This window comes from Haemaphysalis longicornis, unplaced genomic scaffold (genome assembly GCF_048455015.1).
Source record: "Haemaphysalis longicornis isolate Haplotype H1 unplaced genomic scaffold, Haemaphysalis longicornis Haplotype H1 scaffold_2, whole genome shotgun sequence".
NCBI lineage: Eukaryota > Metazoa > Arthropoda > Arachnida > Ixodida > Ixodidae > Haemaphysalis > Haemaphysalis longicornis.
The window spans coordinates 260,087,682-260,103,503 of NW_027526295.1; the positions used below are offsets into that span (position 1 = coordinate 260,087,682).

The 15,822-nt window shown below is 45.6% G+C and overlaps 2 protein-coding genes across 2 annotated transcripts; one reads left to right on the forward strand and one right to left on the reverse strand.

The window, feature by feature from the left end:
- The first annotated feature begins 559 nt into the window (after positions 1 to 559).
- Endos (endosulfine alpha) lies at positions 560 to 10,615 on the forward strand. Its single transcript, XM_077700347.1, has 3 exons — positions 560 to 764; positions 1,499 to 1,609; positions 10,296 to 10,615. The coding sequence occupies exons 1-3, from the start codon at positions 702 to 704 to the stop codon at positions 10,467 to 10,469; spliced, it is 348 nt and encodes a 115-aa protein (XP_077556473.1). The 5' UTR covers positions 560 to 701; the 3' UTR covers positions 10,470 to 10,615.
- Positions 10,616 to 12,064: 1,449 nt separating this feature from the next.
- On the reverse strand, positions 12,065 to 15,156 carry Galla-1 (cytosolic iron-sulfur assembly component galla-1). The gene is made up of 5 exons (XM_077700346.1): positions 14,866 to 15,156; positions 14,643 to 14,801; positions 14,529 to 14,578; positions 12,570 to 12,615; positions 12,065 to 12,239 (listed from the first exon to the last, which is right to left on the reverse strand). The coding sequence occupies exons 1-5, from the start codon at positions 14,912 to 14,914 to the stop codon at positions 12,139 to 12,141; spliced, it is 405 nt and encodes a 134-aa protein (XP_077556472.1). The 5' UTR covers positions 14,915 to 15,156; the 3' UTR covers positions 12,065 to 12,138.
- Positions 15,157 to 15,822: the final 666 nt, after the last annotated feature.

The following is a 15,822-nucleotide window of genomic DNA, read 5'->3' on the forward strand; positions in this document are numbered from 1 at the left end:
TACTGCTTGCCAGAGTTACTGGATATAGACAGTTGCGAAACTCCCCATAGGCCCCATGTATCGAAAGCCGGTCTTCGGTTGCCCCCCTGCGCCGGGGCAAGCACGGGGCAAGTTGACTAGCCTGTCGTCTGTCAGCAGGACGTTGAAGCAGTACTCAAGTGCTTGCAGCTGCTGCCGTAAGTCATAAAAAAGAAAAGCCGCAAAAACACAAGTAAATTTTACGTAATTATTGTGTTTTAATTTAAAAAGCAATCTTTATTTTACAGAAGAATTTTGAATAATAATAGTTTAGCGAAGTTCCGTTTTTATCTCCTAGGTGCCGCGCGCGTCGACTTGCCCCTCAGCTTCCACGGAGTGGGGGGGCTAGCGCCGCCCGGATTCTGAAGCGGAGTTTCGCAACTGTCTATATTGAGTAACTCTGCTGCTTGCAACTACAACTTGCAAGCTGCTACTGCTGCTACCGCTGCTACCAAGTTTTGATCCGCTCAAAAAGTTTGCAGTGCACGATCGCGCGAGCTACATCCCCGCTCTGTGAACATTCTGTGGAACTTCTTGGAGGCAAACTGCTAAAGCGTTGTTCTCCTGAAACTTTTGAAACTGCGAAATTTCGCGCCCACCTTGGGTATCCGACCAGTCACCAGTTGGACCCGTAGCCGCTGTAGCTGCGTTTCGGTGTGAGTAGCTGCCTTCACTGCAAGACCATGGCGACCGATGAGAGTCAAACCGCTGGGACTTCTGCGGAACTCGCTGACAAGGATGAACAGGTGAAAATGGCGTTCTTTGGTGTTTCTGTAGGCGAGAAACGAATGACTGCCTTATTTGTTACCGCGGTCGTTCTGCACTGCGCGTGTGCCTCGGTGCAGCCATTGTAGAGCAGTGCTTCCATGTTGAGCCGAAGCGGTTGTTGCAGCCGGGTAAACTTTTGACCAGAAACACTGAGCAGTCATGTTAATCGATGCGAGGAAACAGAATACGGTGTTAAGCCTTTGGACCCTGCGTCATTGTTTGCTACTTTGCTGCGTGTTAATATGACTGCGTTTTGGAACGAACGCTGCACGAATGTCATGTGCAGTCAACAGTTGAATCGCAGCACGAAATTGCTTTCTCGGTATGGCCATACGCATCTCAGTGGTTCATGCGCCTTCTGGCTAAGTCTAGAGCCTTGCAAAAAGCTCTTCCCAAAGCCACATAAAGCTTTCTCAGTGTCGCAACTTAGCTGGCCGTTTCGTTGTCCCCTGCCGAGAGCGACTCGGAGGATGCAAAACCACCCCAGGTTATGGAATCAAAGTAGTGCGCAGAACTACAATGCATGTAGCTAGGGTAGATGCCTCAAAATTCTTAGTGAAAAATTGAAGTAAATGAAACTTTCAGTTGCCGGCTTCGAGTATGAGTCGTGGGTGCACAATTTTACGCGTGTGCCATCAATAGCAGAAGAAAACGTCCTCGTAGATGTTGTCATTGTGTGGAGCACTTTCTTAGCTGACCATTTCCCTCGCAGCAAACAATGCGGAAAGCGGAACTGGAGGAGGAAGCCAAATTCAAGTCGAAGTATCCGACAAACACAAGGCCCGGTGGATCTGTCTTCCTTCAGAAGCGACTGAACAAAGGGGTAAGCTGAAGAGGGCCCATGTCTCTCGAGGAGCTTGATTCCTGCCCAAACAAGGTGCTCACTTATGCCGAGTTTGAGGGGGGCAAATATAAGTGCGCTGCGGTGGCCGGTGTTGTCATCAGAGGTCAGTGTATCCACTCATGAGTGCACTCATTTGTACTCAAACTAACGAGTGAGTACAGACCCAGACAAAAAGTGAGGACGATGATGAGTGAGTACAGACGTGCGTACAGCACACGAGGTCGCATGTACCCGTGAATACTGCACTCATGAGTACAGTACTGTATTCACAAGTACTGTACACACGAGTACAAACTTGCGGGTTTGATCACACACTCAAGCCAACGTGCAAGTGCGAGCCAAATGCATGTTGCGGGGCCCTTTAAAGGAAGTTAAAATGAGGTGTTAAGGGGGAAAAGTGCAGCTCTCTCTATTCCCTCTTCCGCGGTATTGCTGCTCTTGGCAACCACTCGTCATAAGGTGGCCATTGTGAAAGTGCGGCAAGCATTGGTGACTTCGCAGCACCTTCTTCGTTCAAATTGTTCGAAGGGAAGGGCACCGGAAACTGCTAGCATGCGCAACGCGCACTGAAACCACTTTTTCTCGGTCTTCAGAATCGGTAACCATAAACGCTTTCACCTGTTTCATATCTGTGCTACACGAGCATTTGGAAGGACATTTCAGTCGAATGGCCTTCAAAATTTCAAATGCCATTCGAACTGGAAGGAGTCCCGTCAATCTCGAAGGAAGTTGAAAGTTCCACGTTCGCCCACCATGTTTTGGTGTCGCCACTGCTGCCATGTTTCGTTCTTGGCAAAAATTTAATTTTAGAGTTAAAATGGGCAAAAAAGCAATTATTAGTGATCAAATTGATAACAATCTACAAGCGCACACAAAACATGCGCAAGGCAGCCAGTTTCTTATACCCGTGCTACACGAGTGTTTCGAAGGCCTTTGAGTCGAATGTCCTTTGACTCAAATGACACCTTTGAGCTGCTACACGACGTTTTTCAAAGGCCTTTGGTTCAAATGCCATTTGAGTCAAAGGAGCACGACAACTGACCTTTGAGAGACTCAAAGGCCTTTGAAACGCGAACGGTCGTACCTTCGGGCTCAGTTTCTGCAAGCCGTAATAACAAAACCAATTATTTACGAGAAAAACTTTGTGTTTGAAGTGCAAGATCTTAATAATTTTTCACTTGTTCGCTTGTTTTCGTTCTTTGCCACTCGCTTTACGAGTACGAGGTGACTTGGTACTCTCAACACCGGCGGTGCGGAAAAAGACAAAAAGAAGCTGGCTGCCTTGTGCATGTTTTGTTCGCGCTTGTAGATAGTTATCAATTTGGTCTCTAATAGTTGCTTTTTTGCCCATTTTAACTCTAAAATTACATTTTCGCCAAGAACGAAACATGGCAGCAGTGGCGACACCAAAACATGGCGGGCGAATGCGGAAACTTTCAACTGCCTTTGAGAATCGCCGTGTAGATCGGCGAAACTCCTTCCAGTTCGAATGGCATTTGAAATTTCGAAGGTCCTTCGACTGAAATGTCCTTCCAAACGCTCGTGTAGCACGGGTATTATACCCGTGCTACACGAGCGTTTCGAAGGCCTTTGAGTCGAATGTCCTTTGACTCAAATGACACCTTTGAGCTGCTACACGACGTTTTTCAAAGGCCTTTGGTTCAAATGCCATTTGAGTCAATGGAGCACGACAACTGACCTTTGAGAGACTCAAAGGCCTTTGAAACGCGAACGGTCGTACCCTCGGGCTCAGTTTCTGCAAGCCGTAATAACAAAACCAATTATTTACGAGAAAAGCTTTGTGTTTGAAGTGCAAGATCTTAATAATTTTTCACTTGTTCGCTTGTTTTCGTTCTTTGCCACTCGCTCTACGATTACGAGGTGACTTGGTACTCTCAACACCGGCGGTGCGGAAAAAGACAAAACGAAGCTGGCTGCCTTGTGCATGTTTTGTTCGCGCTTGTAGATAGTTATCAATTTGGTCTCTAATAATTGCTTTTTTGCCCATTTTAGCTCTAAAATTACATTTTCGCCAAGAACGAAACATGGCAGCAGTGGCGACACCAAAACATGGCGGGCGAATGCGGAAACTTTCAACTGCCTTTGAGAATCGCCGTGTAGATCGGCGGAACTCCTTCCAGTTCGAATGGCATTTGAAATTTCGAAGGTCCTTCGACTGAAATGTCCTTCCAAACGCTCGTGTAGCACGGGTATTATTTGTCTTTTTTCGCACCGCCGGTGTTGAGAGTATCACGTTACCTTGTAATCGTAAAGCGAGTGACAGAGAACTCAAATAAGTGAAAAATGATGAAGTTCGTGCACTTTAAACACAGAGTTTTACTCGTAAATAATTGTTTTTGTTATTACGGCATGCAGAAACTGCGCCCGAGGGTACGACCGTTTGTGTTTCAAAGGCCTTTGAGACTTTCAAAGGTCAATTGTCATGCTCCTTCGACTCAAATGCCATTTTAACCCAAATGCCCTTGAAAAACATCGTGTAGCAGCTCAAAGGTGTCATTTGAGTCAAATGACATTCGACTCAAGGGCCTTCGAAACGCTCTTGTGGCACGGGTATCAGTTAGACAATAGTGAAAAGGAAACCAGGAGAACGAGCTGGAAGCGTTCTCTGGCTTATACCCGTGCTACACAAACATTTCAAAGGCCTTGGAATCAAATGTCATTTTACTCAAATGACACCTTTCAGCTGCTACACGATGTCTTTCAGAGGCATTTGTTTGAAATGGCATTTGAGAGGAGCACAACAACTGACCTTTGAGAATCTCAAAGGCCTTTGAAATGCAAACGTTTGTACTCTCGCCCGCAGTTCCTGCATGCCACACTTACAAAAATAATTATTTACGAATAAAACTTGGTTTTTAAAGAGCACGCTCTTAATTATTTTTCTTTTGTTTTTGTTTGCTATCACTTGGTCTACGATTACAAAGTAACTTGTTACTCTCAACACCAGTGGTCCAAAAAAAAGTAATAAAACTGCCTGTTTTGTGCATGTTGTGCTCATGTATGTTAGTTATAATAAATTTTATGACTCACAAAGGTGTTCTTTGGCCTGGGGTTAAAATTTTTTTGCCAAGTTATGAGAACGAAACTGGGCAACAGCGACGACACCAAAACATGGCGGGTGAATGCGGAAACTTTCAGTTGCCTTTGAGAATTGTCGTGTAGATCGGCAGAACTCCTTCCAGTTCGAATTACATTTCAAATTTCTAAGGCCATAAGGGTATTAGTCGAATCTATAGACCTAGTGCAGCGCATGAATGCAAGTGGTTGATTGCAAGAACAAGTTAGTAGAAAAACTTCTGAATAAAATGTGAGTACAGGTTCAGTATGAGTACTACTCGTGAGTACTAATGAGGTTGAAAACAAGCGAGTACAATTACAAATGATTATGCGATGAGTCGGGACGAGTGATTTTGAGTAGAGACGGGCTTTTTGTGTCTTGAGTTTGAGTGAGTCCTTTCTGTTTTGCCAGCCTATGGTTGTCATGCTGCCAAGTCCAATGCATGTGACGCTCACGCTGCTTACAAGAGCGAATGCAGAACACCATGCATGGATGAAAAGCTGCCCAAACAGTGCAAGAATGGGGTGCCACTCTAGAGGAACTTGGAGGTGTTCAGTGAGCTGCAGGGAGTGTAGAGTGGTTGCGTACCTCTCCACAGCAGGGAATACCACTTTAAAAAGTACTTCACTAACGACTTCTTCGGTGTAGCTGTTAGTGTGTGCGGCAGGCTCTGGTTCTCCTCAGACCTGATCCACAATTCATAGTGTTGCCATCTAGTACCAAACCAAGAATGCTTCCAAATTCATTAAGCTCAACTGTAGTTGTGGCTGTCTAAATTCTAATGAGCAGTAGAAAACCCAGAATTCACTGAAAAGTTTACAATCTTTCTTGCGTAACTATTTTGAACCTCCAACATCCTTTGCATCACTGTTACGTGCCATGGAGCAGTAATACCAGCTATGGTCAGCATTTCTCATGCTCTGCCAGAGATTGTCGTTTGCTTGCTGCAGGTACCTAGTTCAATTGGATGCTGGTGCTTCTAGTTAATTAGAATAGTCTGTAGCACATCTGTCCACTGTTGTGTTCCTCTATGCTTTTTTTTTAAGGGACGGACAACCGGTTTTTGTCGTGTATGTGTTCTCTAGCTCATATGAAAGCCAGCGTTTTTTATAGCCAGGTAACCACAAGCAATTCATAAACAAATTGGCGGAAATAATTCTAATTTCGCAGCAAACTTCCTGAAATCGGAAGGGTGGCAGTTCGTAGTGTCGAAACTTCACACTACAATATGTGTCCCAGTCACGTGACCTGCAAACCTAGCAGCTGCTGTAGCTGCTGAAACGTTTTTCACTTATTGAAAACCTTTTAACACAAGTAGTTGTATAAGTTTAGATTGTTATGTATTTTTAAACATTATTTTGAAAATTTTTAAGACACGCTGGCCGTCACTGGGTTTCTCTCTGTGTGGCTAACTGATCATCCATGCCCAGAATCAACGACAGCGTTCAGTAAACAGACACAGTGAAGGAGCTTTGGCGATTCTACCTTAGTCAGGGGCGTTTGTTCTGCCAAAATATTCGATTTGTTTCCAAATACGCCAACGGCAGCTTAAAAAAAGGGGGGGGGGGGGGGCCAGGGAGAATCGCATTTATCGTCCATCCCAACAGATGGCGCCTTCGTGGAAAATAGACTGGTGAATTAAAAAAAAAACACATAAAGGAATAAGAAAGCCTGCGATTCACAATTTTTTTAGCTGGGGACAAGTTTTTATACATCGCTTTTCATTTTGCATACAGCCAAAAGTATGTTGCTGCGCTACTGTGTGTCATGGTTGCCAGCATTATTTTTAGGACACATATGGCTTGGACATCTAAAAATTTCGATTTAAAAAGTTCTAGGGCGTTATCCGCGAAACCGCTTCTCATTAAGGTGCTTTAAGTGATGCCCTTTCATTCGGGATAGGCAATATATATTCGACAAAAATCAGTTGTCGGTCCTTTTAAGGCATTTTAGCGTTCACCTTGTCACAAGTCATGAGCATGCCTAATTAAAGGGGCCATGAAGACTAAACGCAAGTTTGTTTTATTCAAAAGATATTCAAAATTCAAGATATTATTCAAAAAATGATATTCTGTCTGGCCACAGTGGTTTGTTGTTTGCTCGCACTGGTGCTGAGAGTATGAAATTATTACATCTTGTTATTATAATTTAAGTAAATGAGAAGTAAACAAAGTGCCACAATTAAGAATATTTTGCTTGTTTTAGGTACACCAGTACTGTATTTGTTTATGCTGACTTGGAACACTGTGCGCGAGTGCGCTTGAAATGGCATTCGAGCGCCCCAAATGTCTCTCTGGGTGCTCAGTTGGCTCGAATGTCACTTGAGCCGAATGGAATTTCAAAACCTAGTGGAGCAGCACAACTTCGCATTTGAGTCAAATGACATTTGGACGCTGTTGTAGCAGGGTACACTGGCATTTTGAAGGCCTTTGAACCGAATGTCATTTGACTCAAATGCCAGCTTTGAGCTGCTACACGATGTTTTTCAGACATTTGGCTGAAATGCCATTTGAGTCAAAGGAGCACGACCAATGACCTTTGAAGTTCTGAAAGGCCTTTGAAACGCGGACGGTTGTACTCTCTGGAACAGTTTCTGCCTGGCATAATTACAAAAACAATTATTTACAATTAAAATTTGGTTTTGAAAGTGCACAATCTTCATAATGTAACATGTTTTTGTTTTTTATCACTCGATCTACGATTACAAGGTAACTTGGTACTCCCAACACCAATGGTGCAAAAAATAAAAAAAGACATTGTTTTGTGCACGCTTGTAGGTTGTTTTCAATTCTATCACTAAAAATTGTCTTTTCTTTTGCTGGGCCCAGCTTAACTCTTATAATGAAATTTTTTGTCAAGTTGCAAGATCGAAACCAGGCAGTAGTAGCGACACCAAAACGTGGTGGATCAAAGCAGTAACTTTCGACTGCCTTCAAGAATTGTTGTGTAGTTCGTTTTTTCCAGTTCGAATGGCGTTTGAATTTTGAAGGCCATTTGACTTAGATGTCTTTTAAACGCTCGTGTCGTTAGGTTTCCCTTAGCTTTCCCGCTGAAAAGAGGAAAAAAAAAAATATAAAATATGACGAGATGAACGACAACAGCACTTTGAACAGGTTGGCACTATTTGAGGCAGCAGTTAAGTGCTGTTTACTTGAATAACAGACGATTTGCGTATAACAATCTTATTGTCAGTTCTAATTGTATAGGAAACCCTAAAGTGCAGCTTGGATGAGCTCTAATAAAAAGTTTCGAATCGCAGTTGAAATTGCCCCCAAAGCGGCACTATTTTTGTTGGTTGCCATTTCCAGTTTTTTTTTTCTTTCTTTCTTTCTTGCTTATGGATTTCAGTTTTCAATGTAGCCTCCCCATGTTAAAGGGGCCAGGAAGACAAAGTACATGTTTGTTTTATTCGAAAGATTAGGTGCTTTATAGTGCCCCAAGCACTTGTCTGGCAGTAAATGATGCTTTATTCCTTGGGAAATTACATAGTTTAAGCCAAAATTTAAATTCTCCAGCTAAATCGTATGTTTTGTGACATCAGCGGCGACGTCTCCAGGGCAAGTATTTGAAACGAATGTTAACTAGGCCTGCAGCGAACGACGAAACATATTTTGTTGTTTCGTTTACCATCCGGCCTATAGATGGAGCCACAATACCACTCAGGCCTTCTGTCCGCACTCGCTTTGTTCTGGGGTTGGGGCGTCGCTTGGAGCGGCGGGAAACAGCTGAAATTACTCCAGGCATGCTCAGGCGCAAAGCAACGCGCACTTGCACGTCGCTTTGCGCCAGGCTGTGCGTAGTGCACCTCGGTATGTCTGGCGTGATTTCCACCATTTCTCGTTCCTCCAGGCGACGCCCCAACCGCAGTACACATGCATTTGCATGCCAGCACCGTGCCGCTTCAAAATGACGCTCGTCGTTTTAGAGAATCGAGCACCTGCTGTCCTGTCTTTCTGTGCTATTGATCGCTCCAATGCGTATAGCAGCTGTGTAGTGCCTTCAATTACATTACTAATGTTGTCCAAAGGCTGTAATTAACCAGCACACCTTAAACCCCTCTGCTCATGCATCACCCATGCCATCCCCTGCAAATGGAAACTTGCTGCCTCGTGCAGTTCCTCCTCAACACCAGGCAAACAATCTACATGCACCGTAACGCATGCATGTAATGCTTTTGTCTGCTTGGATCAGTAATTGTTTGCAAAGCCCGTCATTCAGCCACACAGTTTAAGCTTTGCCCACGCATCAGTGATAACACGACCACTGTTCCCTGCATGTTTGAACTGTGTGCTGCATCTAGTTCCTTTGGAGCAGTGAGCAAAAACATTGCAGTTGCTTCGTAAGAGACAGAGAATGAACATATTTAATTGCAAGCTCATTGGTGACAGCACCGGCCCTGTGGGGGGCGTCCGCTAGTCTGGGATGCCCTGTTCTTTGCTGGTCCACCTACTGCTCGCATGTGGGATGGGGATTGGGTGTGAGGGGTGCCGCTAAATAGGACATTTGGTCATTTCTCCCTACAATGCGTAATTAATCCACAACTTTGAAACACGCCCAGCAATTCACAGTGAGTGTTGTTAAAGGAGTACTTACACGAAATGTTCGTGTTACGTTTTTTTTGCTGTTATGTAGCCCACCAATATAGAATGGCACATTAGACGCTCTATCGCAGCGTAAACAATCATTTACAGCGTCGTTTATTCGTGTCAGTTTTGGTTTCGACAAAACGAATGCCGAGTGGCCGCTATGACAGGAGGTGACACCTGGCGTCACCATTCTTGTCGCGCCGCTGCCAGTCTGGATGCAGCGTGCGCGAGCGCACGTGCTTGTCCAGACCGACCGAGGTCTTCACCATCCCCGCGTGCCCGGGCAGCATGACATCAGTCCCAAAACCATGAAGTGTACACATGGCATAGCTGCAGACTAAAATGTATTTAAAATATGTTATACTGAACGGCTACTGTTGTAACTTGCTGGGAGATATCTCCTGATAAAAAGGAAGCATTTTTCATAGTTATCTCAGCTTTGAAATTTTGTGTCACGTGCTTGTCCAGACCGACCGAGGTCTTCACCATCCCCGCGTGCCCGGGCAGCATGACATCAGTCCCAAAACCATGAAGTGTACACATGGCATAGCTGCAGACTAAAATGTATTTAAAATATGTTATACTGAACGGCTACTGTTGTAACTTGCTGGGAGATATCTCCTGATAAAAAGGAAGCATTTTTCATAGTTATCTCAGCTTTGAAATTTTGTGTCACTACTTGTTTAATAAACTGTCCTCAGTGTAGCACAAAGTGGCGGTTTGTAGGCGGGGTATACAAGGTGCTTGCCTGGCTTCCCGTGTCTGGTCCAGCCAAGCCTGTTGTTTCGAAGCTGGTTGGGGGAGGTGAGCCTGTCGTGGGTGTCATGTGGGATCTTAATTTCCTGGAGACATGATGGTACAAGAGTGGCTAGTGGCCATAAAGATGCAAAGGTAGCTATATGAGGACTGTAATCTCATAGCTGCTACTTTTGTTAGCTGCTCGGAGTTTGCATAGGCCCATCTGATGGGCCTGCCCTTGGGCGCCCCCCCATCTGTGCAGCAAAAGTACTTTGACTCCGGGGACTACAACATGGCCAAGGCCAAGGGCCAGAAGGTGGTGCCGCGGCTGCCCCAGAACCCGACGGGGGAGACCATCCCCACCGTGGAGTCGCTGCCGCCCCGCAAGACCTCGCTGGTGCAGAGCAAGCTGGCCACGGGCATGCCTTCTTCCTAGGCCCCCTCCTCCCTCCCTTCCTCCGGCGGCGGCAGCCAGGGCCGGTCTGAGAGCGTGTGACTTCGCCGCGAGATGGAAGGAGAACCAGTGGCGGCAGGGGGAGGGGGACAAAAGCACCCTCCCCCACTTTGTATGCCGAGGGGCGTGAAGGCATGGACTAGACCAGCCCCCTCCCCATTGGAGCATGTCGTTAGGTTACCCAAGCAGATACGGCTAAAAAGCACACTATTCGGCGCTGTCGCGAGCTCCGAGGGATATACGTTGCGATGTGATCGCACAGCATTCTCAGGCGTTAGGTTTGCTACTCCTGGGGGGAGAAGAATTGTTTTGTAAATAAAAGCGTGCACAGACCCCCAATTTGTTTGTGCCTACTACTTTAGTGCCTGGGAATGCAAAGCATGGCACTTTTTTTTTCTTTAAAAATTTGAGGTATGCGATACCAAGCCCATCTCCAAATTTGTGTGTGTGGACATTTCCAGCAGAAATTTCAAAAACAAACCTCGGGAGTTGTTAGTACCGGAAGTGGAACACTGGCTGCTCAGTTTCCATGTCAGGAATTGTAACCATTCTAGAGGCATATGTTTCAGACTGCAGGGTTTTATATGCAAATGTTATGGGCTGCTAAAACGTTAGGAGATGCACCTTTATTCCATCCTGTTTTGTAGATTTTTTCTCTCGTGTGTGTGAACCATGCTTCGGATTTCGCTTGAAAATACTGGGTGCTTGCTGAAGATTTCACAGAAGCACATCAGATACACAACATGCAGTGGTGCTCTGTTTGTTGTCCACAGAGCACAGGTACCTGTGCGAGTCATTTTGCAAACAAGTTGCTGACTTGTGCAGTCTGCTTCTGGCAGCTTCAGTGGTCAAGCAGCTTCAGCAATGTAAAAACGTTTGTACACTTCCCTTGTGTGTGTATATTAAACACCGGGAGAGTGCAGTGTTGTGGGAGAACATCGCTTATGAACTGGACAATGAAAATAAAGATGATTTGCATCTCAACAAAGGAGCTGTTGCATGTTGAGCCAGCTGTCAAGAGCTGGTTGCAGTCACTTCATTGTTTTGCTCAGCGAAAACAGAAAAGCTGCGTTTCTATCAAGGACAGCATAACTGGGCATTACCACAGCTGCCTGGCATGAAAACGGAGGCCTCTGCATGGCAGCAGATCAGAACAGGAGACGTGGATCAGTAGTATACTCTTGGCATCACGAGCCACCGCATTTCCGAGCAATGGTCAAGCTCTTGGCCAAATGTGGTCGTTTCCATGTATGCAAGCATTTTAAGTTTTCAACGCCTATCCTAATGTGCGACGCATTTGTTATTTAACATCCTATTTTTCTGCAAGGAATTTGCTCAAGGCTATAGTTTGAGCTGCAAGCAATGGTTTTTGTTCTAGGCTTAGTGCTGCCAAAACTGAGAGCAATCGGCACATTCTGTGCAATATTACCTGTGGTATTTTTGGGACAGTACCGCAGATTCAAAGCAAAAAACATGAATTAAAAGCCAGTTCAGGCATTCAAAAGCATACAGTGGGTTCGCGTGTCTCCTGGCTTCACCAGTCGCACGTTTTATAATAAAAAGAAGAAACACCCAGATGAAAACATTGTGTTTATTTGCTGTTCACAGCCCTATACTTGAACTGCATTTTCGTGCTGCCAGCTCGAGGTCCTTACAAGGCTTCGAAGGAAACACAACTCTGCACCATCTCTTTTATGTTTTTGTTCTCCATCGCCGCTGCCACTCTCTCCTTGTCGTTGATCTGCTTGGTCACTGCAGGACAGATGGGACAGGTCACTATCCTACCCCCAGTCTTGCACATTTCAGAAAAAAACTGTCCGAAAACCATTCGCATTCAGGTTGAGAAATCTGTGCTCTTATTGTTGCAGCCACCAGTACTGACAAAATAGGTCTAACTTCTATGCATTACTACTAAGGAAGGCAAAACTCCACCGCAGCATTTTAATGCAAAAAACACTACGCATGAACATTGGTGTCACCAATTCATCCATATTTTCTTACTAGATAGGCTGATGGGATAATTTTCTTCTACTGAAAATGGACTATGACAGACATTAATGCAAGTATAAAAGGCATTCTTACATTCGGCAGCGGTTGTGTGCGTACCTTCTTTGATGAAGATGTCGAGCTGAAATTCAAAAGGCACACATGCAGTTGATCACTGCTCTTTATTATACCTCAAGGCTGCCCTTGTCCCGCTGATATAGCACTAAGGCAGTGAAGGGATAAGAGCACTGCATGAAAAAAACACCTCTTTACTCTGATGGCAGTCACTCTAGTGATAATGGTAACTCTACAAATGACACACTACCCCCCTTCATTAAAAGAAGTGTGCGAGTCCTGTCTAGCCAGCTCTTGGAAGTTTCGCGATGTCCTGCTTTCAAGAATCCTCGTAACCACGTCCCTCCAGCTGCCCTGACCACCACAAGCGAGCTTCAGGCAGGATCGCAGACTCCCACCTCAGCAAAAGCAAGACAGCAGTAAACCAGCGTAGCAGAAACCTAGACTTCTAGAACATTTACACTTCTCCTTTCTGTTCAGATTCAATGTTTTTTGTTTTGTTTTGTTTTTTTGTACAGCGTTCGAAGCATTTATTTGTTCTTTGAGGCTGACTTCACTTTAAATCACAGGTCGCACCACTTTCGCGTTGGTCGTCACCATCTTTAGAAGCATTTCTCTGTTGCAGTCGTCCTCTTGTTTGCCATGCTTACAAGGTGATTGGCTACCGGTTGGCTTTTCTTTCCCTTTCCTGTGCCAATCCTTTGTGTGCTCTGCTTTAACACATGCCCATTCTCTGGCACTTTCTCTGTGCTGCCCTTTTTAGGCTGCTGGCAGTTAACACGACTTGTGACCTGCAGTGGATATTCCGGGGCCAAGGAAGACCATTTCTTTTGGCCTTGTGCACCTTGCAGTGTGGCAGCTACGGGGCAGGAGCACATCATTTCAGTGGTCGGGGCCGAGTTGGGAGCCACCACAATGCCAGCTTGCGCTTTGTAGACAGTGCGATGCACACTCATGGTTGGAAAACCTTACTGTTGGTGCTGTTGTTGCACAGCTCTCAGACTAAGCAACATCATGTGTGCTTCTGAACACAGCTGTGTCTATAAAGAACCCATGGCCAAACTTCCCACCGTGAAAAAACCACGCAGCGCCATTGTCACAGGCATACTTGGCTTTATAAATGCTTTGCCATAATAGATAATAATAATCCAGTGTACACCTAAGTATTTCGTTCCACTTGTCCGACTGCCAGCACATGCCTCCCTTCACTTGCCTTGAATCTTTGTTGCGGCTGAAACCTATCCCATGTGCATGCAAAAAGCATCCCTCAACGCCAATGACGCTTTGTAACAGAGCTGCCTTCTTTGTGTGTGTGTGTGTGTGTGTGCGGAAAGTTCTCCACAGAATCGCACTACAACTCCCAAGGTATCCTGATACTTCAGTCAATGGCTCGAGCAATTCCATCACATGCCCCTGTGTAATGAGTTGTGCCACCGTCAGCTCACACAAACAGTGGCTTGAACACACTTTGTAGCCGAGCCGTACCACTGATGAAGAGTATTTGAATCAGTTTTTTTTCTTCTTGCTAGTGTTATAGTTGGCAGGCGATCTGGCAAATTTTCCCATTTCTGCTTATTTAGATGTCTCTTATCCAGCTTGCTTCTGAATTAGGCACAATCATAAAAAGTCTTCAAGTAGATGGAAGACATCACAAAAGAGGCAGGGCAACGTTAAAGACATTTATCATGTGTAACTGGATCTTTCATGCAATTGAAGTGATTTCAGGAAAAGCAGAGTAAAAAGAATGTTGTACAATCTCAATACGACAGCTCTTAATTTTAGCCAAACGTCTGGATGGGCTTATGAGGGAGATTATAACCATTTATATAAGCCATTATATATAATATAAGATTCCAATGTAATATAGAACATCTGAAATTTCGGGCGGGGGGCCGACCTGCACCATTACACAAGTCCAACGGTAATTTGAATGCATGACGCGGTTGCATGCACTCCCAGCGGGAAATGCTGCGTACTTACCTTAAAACTGTACGGCAGCTCTCGCTCCAGTTTTTGTCTCACACAGAGTCCTGGGACGGTCAAAGTTCGCAATTATAGTGGCTGTACGGTTCATGTTAGCTTATGCCAGCTCACCGATAATAGCAGCGAGGTGACAGTGGGGTACTGTGGGCATCAGAGTGACGCTGAGGTAAGTGTACGAGTCACGCTCGACGCGTATTTCCTCTTCGCTTACAACACCAAGCTCTTCTAGAGTGTGAGGCTTTTCGGGATCACGAATATCTTTGATCAAGTCTGCGAAGGAAAAAAACGAAGCATGGTATACTGGCATTGAATTTGCACGCACCCAAATGTTTACCATAGACCTCCTCGACCAGTCTTCGAGTCTCGTAATCGGAAACCCCCATCCTACGCACAACGACGGCAGAGCACTGTTGATGGGGAGCAGCAGATCCGCGTCGGTCATGAAAAGTTCTGGGGTGTAGCGCTTCCACTGACAGCCATTCAATTCTACACTGCCGCTGTTTAGTTCAAAACAGCTTACTAGTAGCAATGTGGCTAACCCACAGCCGATTTCATTTCTTCTGGCAAGTCTTCTGAAGCAGACGCTACAGGCATATGCTACACGCCAACTTTTCTACAGGCATACGCGAAAGCACAGAACAGGGAGGATTTTAGAGAAGCAAAGGTCTAGCTTTGCCTGTAGTGCCAGAAAAAGCGTAGTGGCGGCGTCGTGAACTACCCAGTACGCCCGCTTGATGGCGCTGTAAACACGGCTTTGTAAACATGGCGGATGCTTTTTGCACAGGCCGCTTGAGCTCCTTAATAACATGGCTGCCCTCGCACGGCGGCCGCCGGCTCGCTGCTCCACGGCCGGACTCGACTCTCCTCCTCCCGCGCGCGAAAGGGGCGTCATGTGGGGGCGTCGAGTCCGGCCGTGGCTGCTCCTGCTGGCTCCTGGCTGGCACGCTGGTCGCGTGTTTACTTGCGCCGCGCTAGTGAAGTGATGTTACGCCAGGTGACCAGATGGCCTCGACTGGCACAGACCACAGTGAGCAGCAAGTGAGAACAAATCGTTTATTGACATCCGCAAGTTTACAGAGGCCAGGACATCATTTCATTTCGATCGCTGCAATTGTACGTCGCTTTCGTGACAACATTTTTTTTTTTGCCATAACAACTCGTTCACTTGCGCTAAGATTTCGAACGAAGGGCACAAATGAAGTATTGACGGCGACAAGGGTTTCCTTTGCACCGTCTTTCTAGCGGAGTGCAAAACACTCACCTTCTGTTGGAAGAATCGAATATTCTGGCC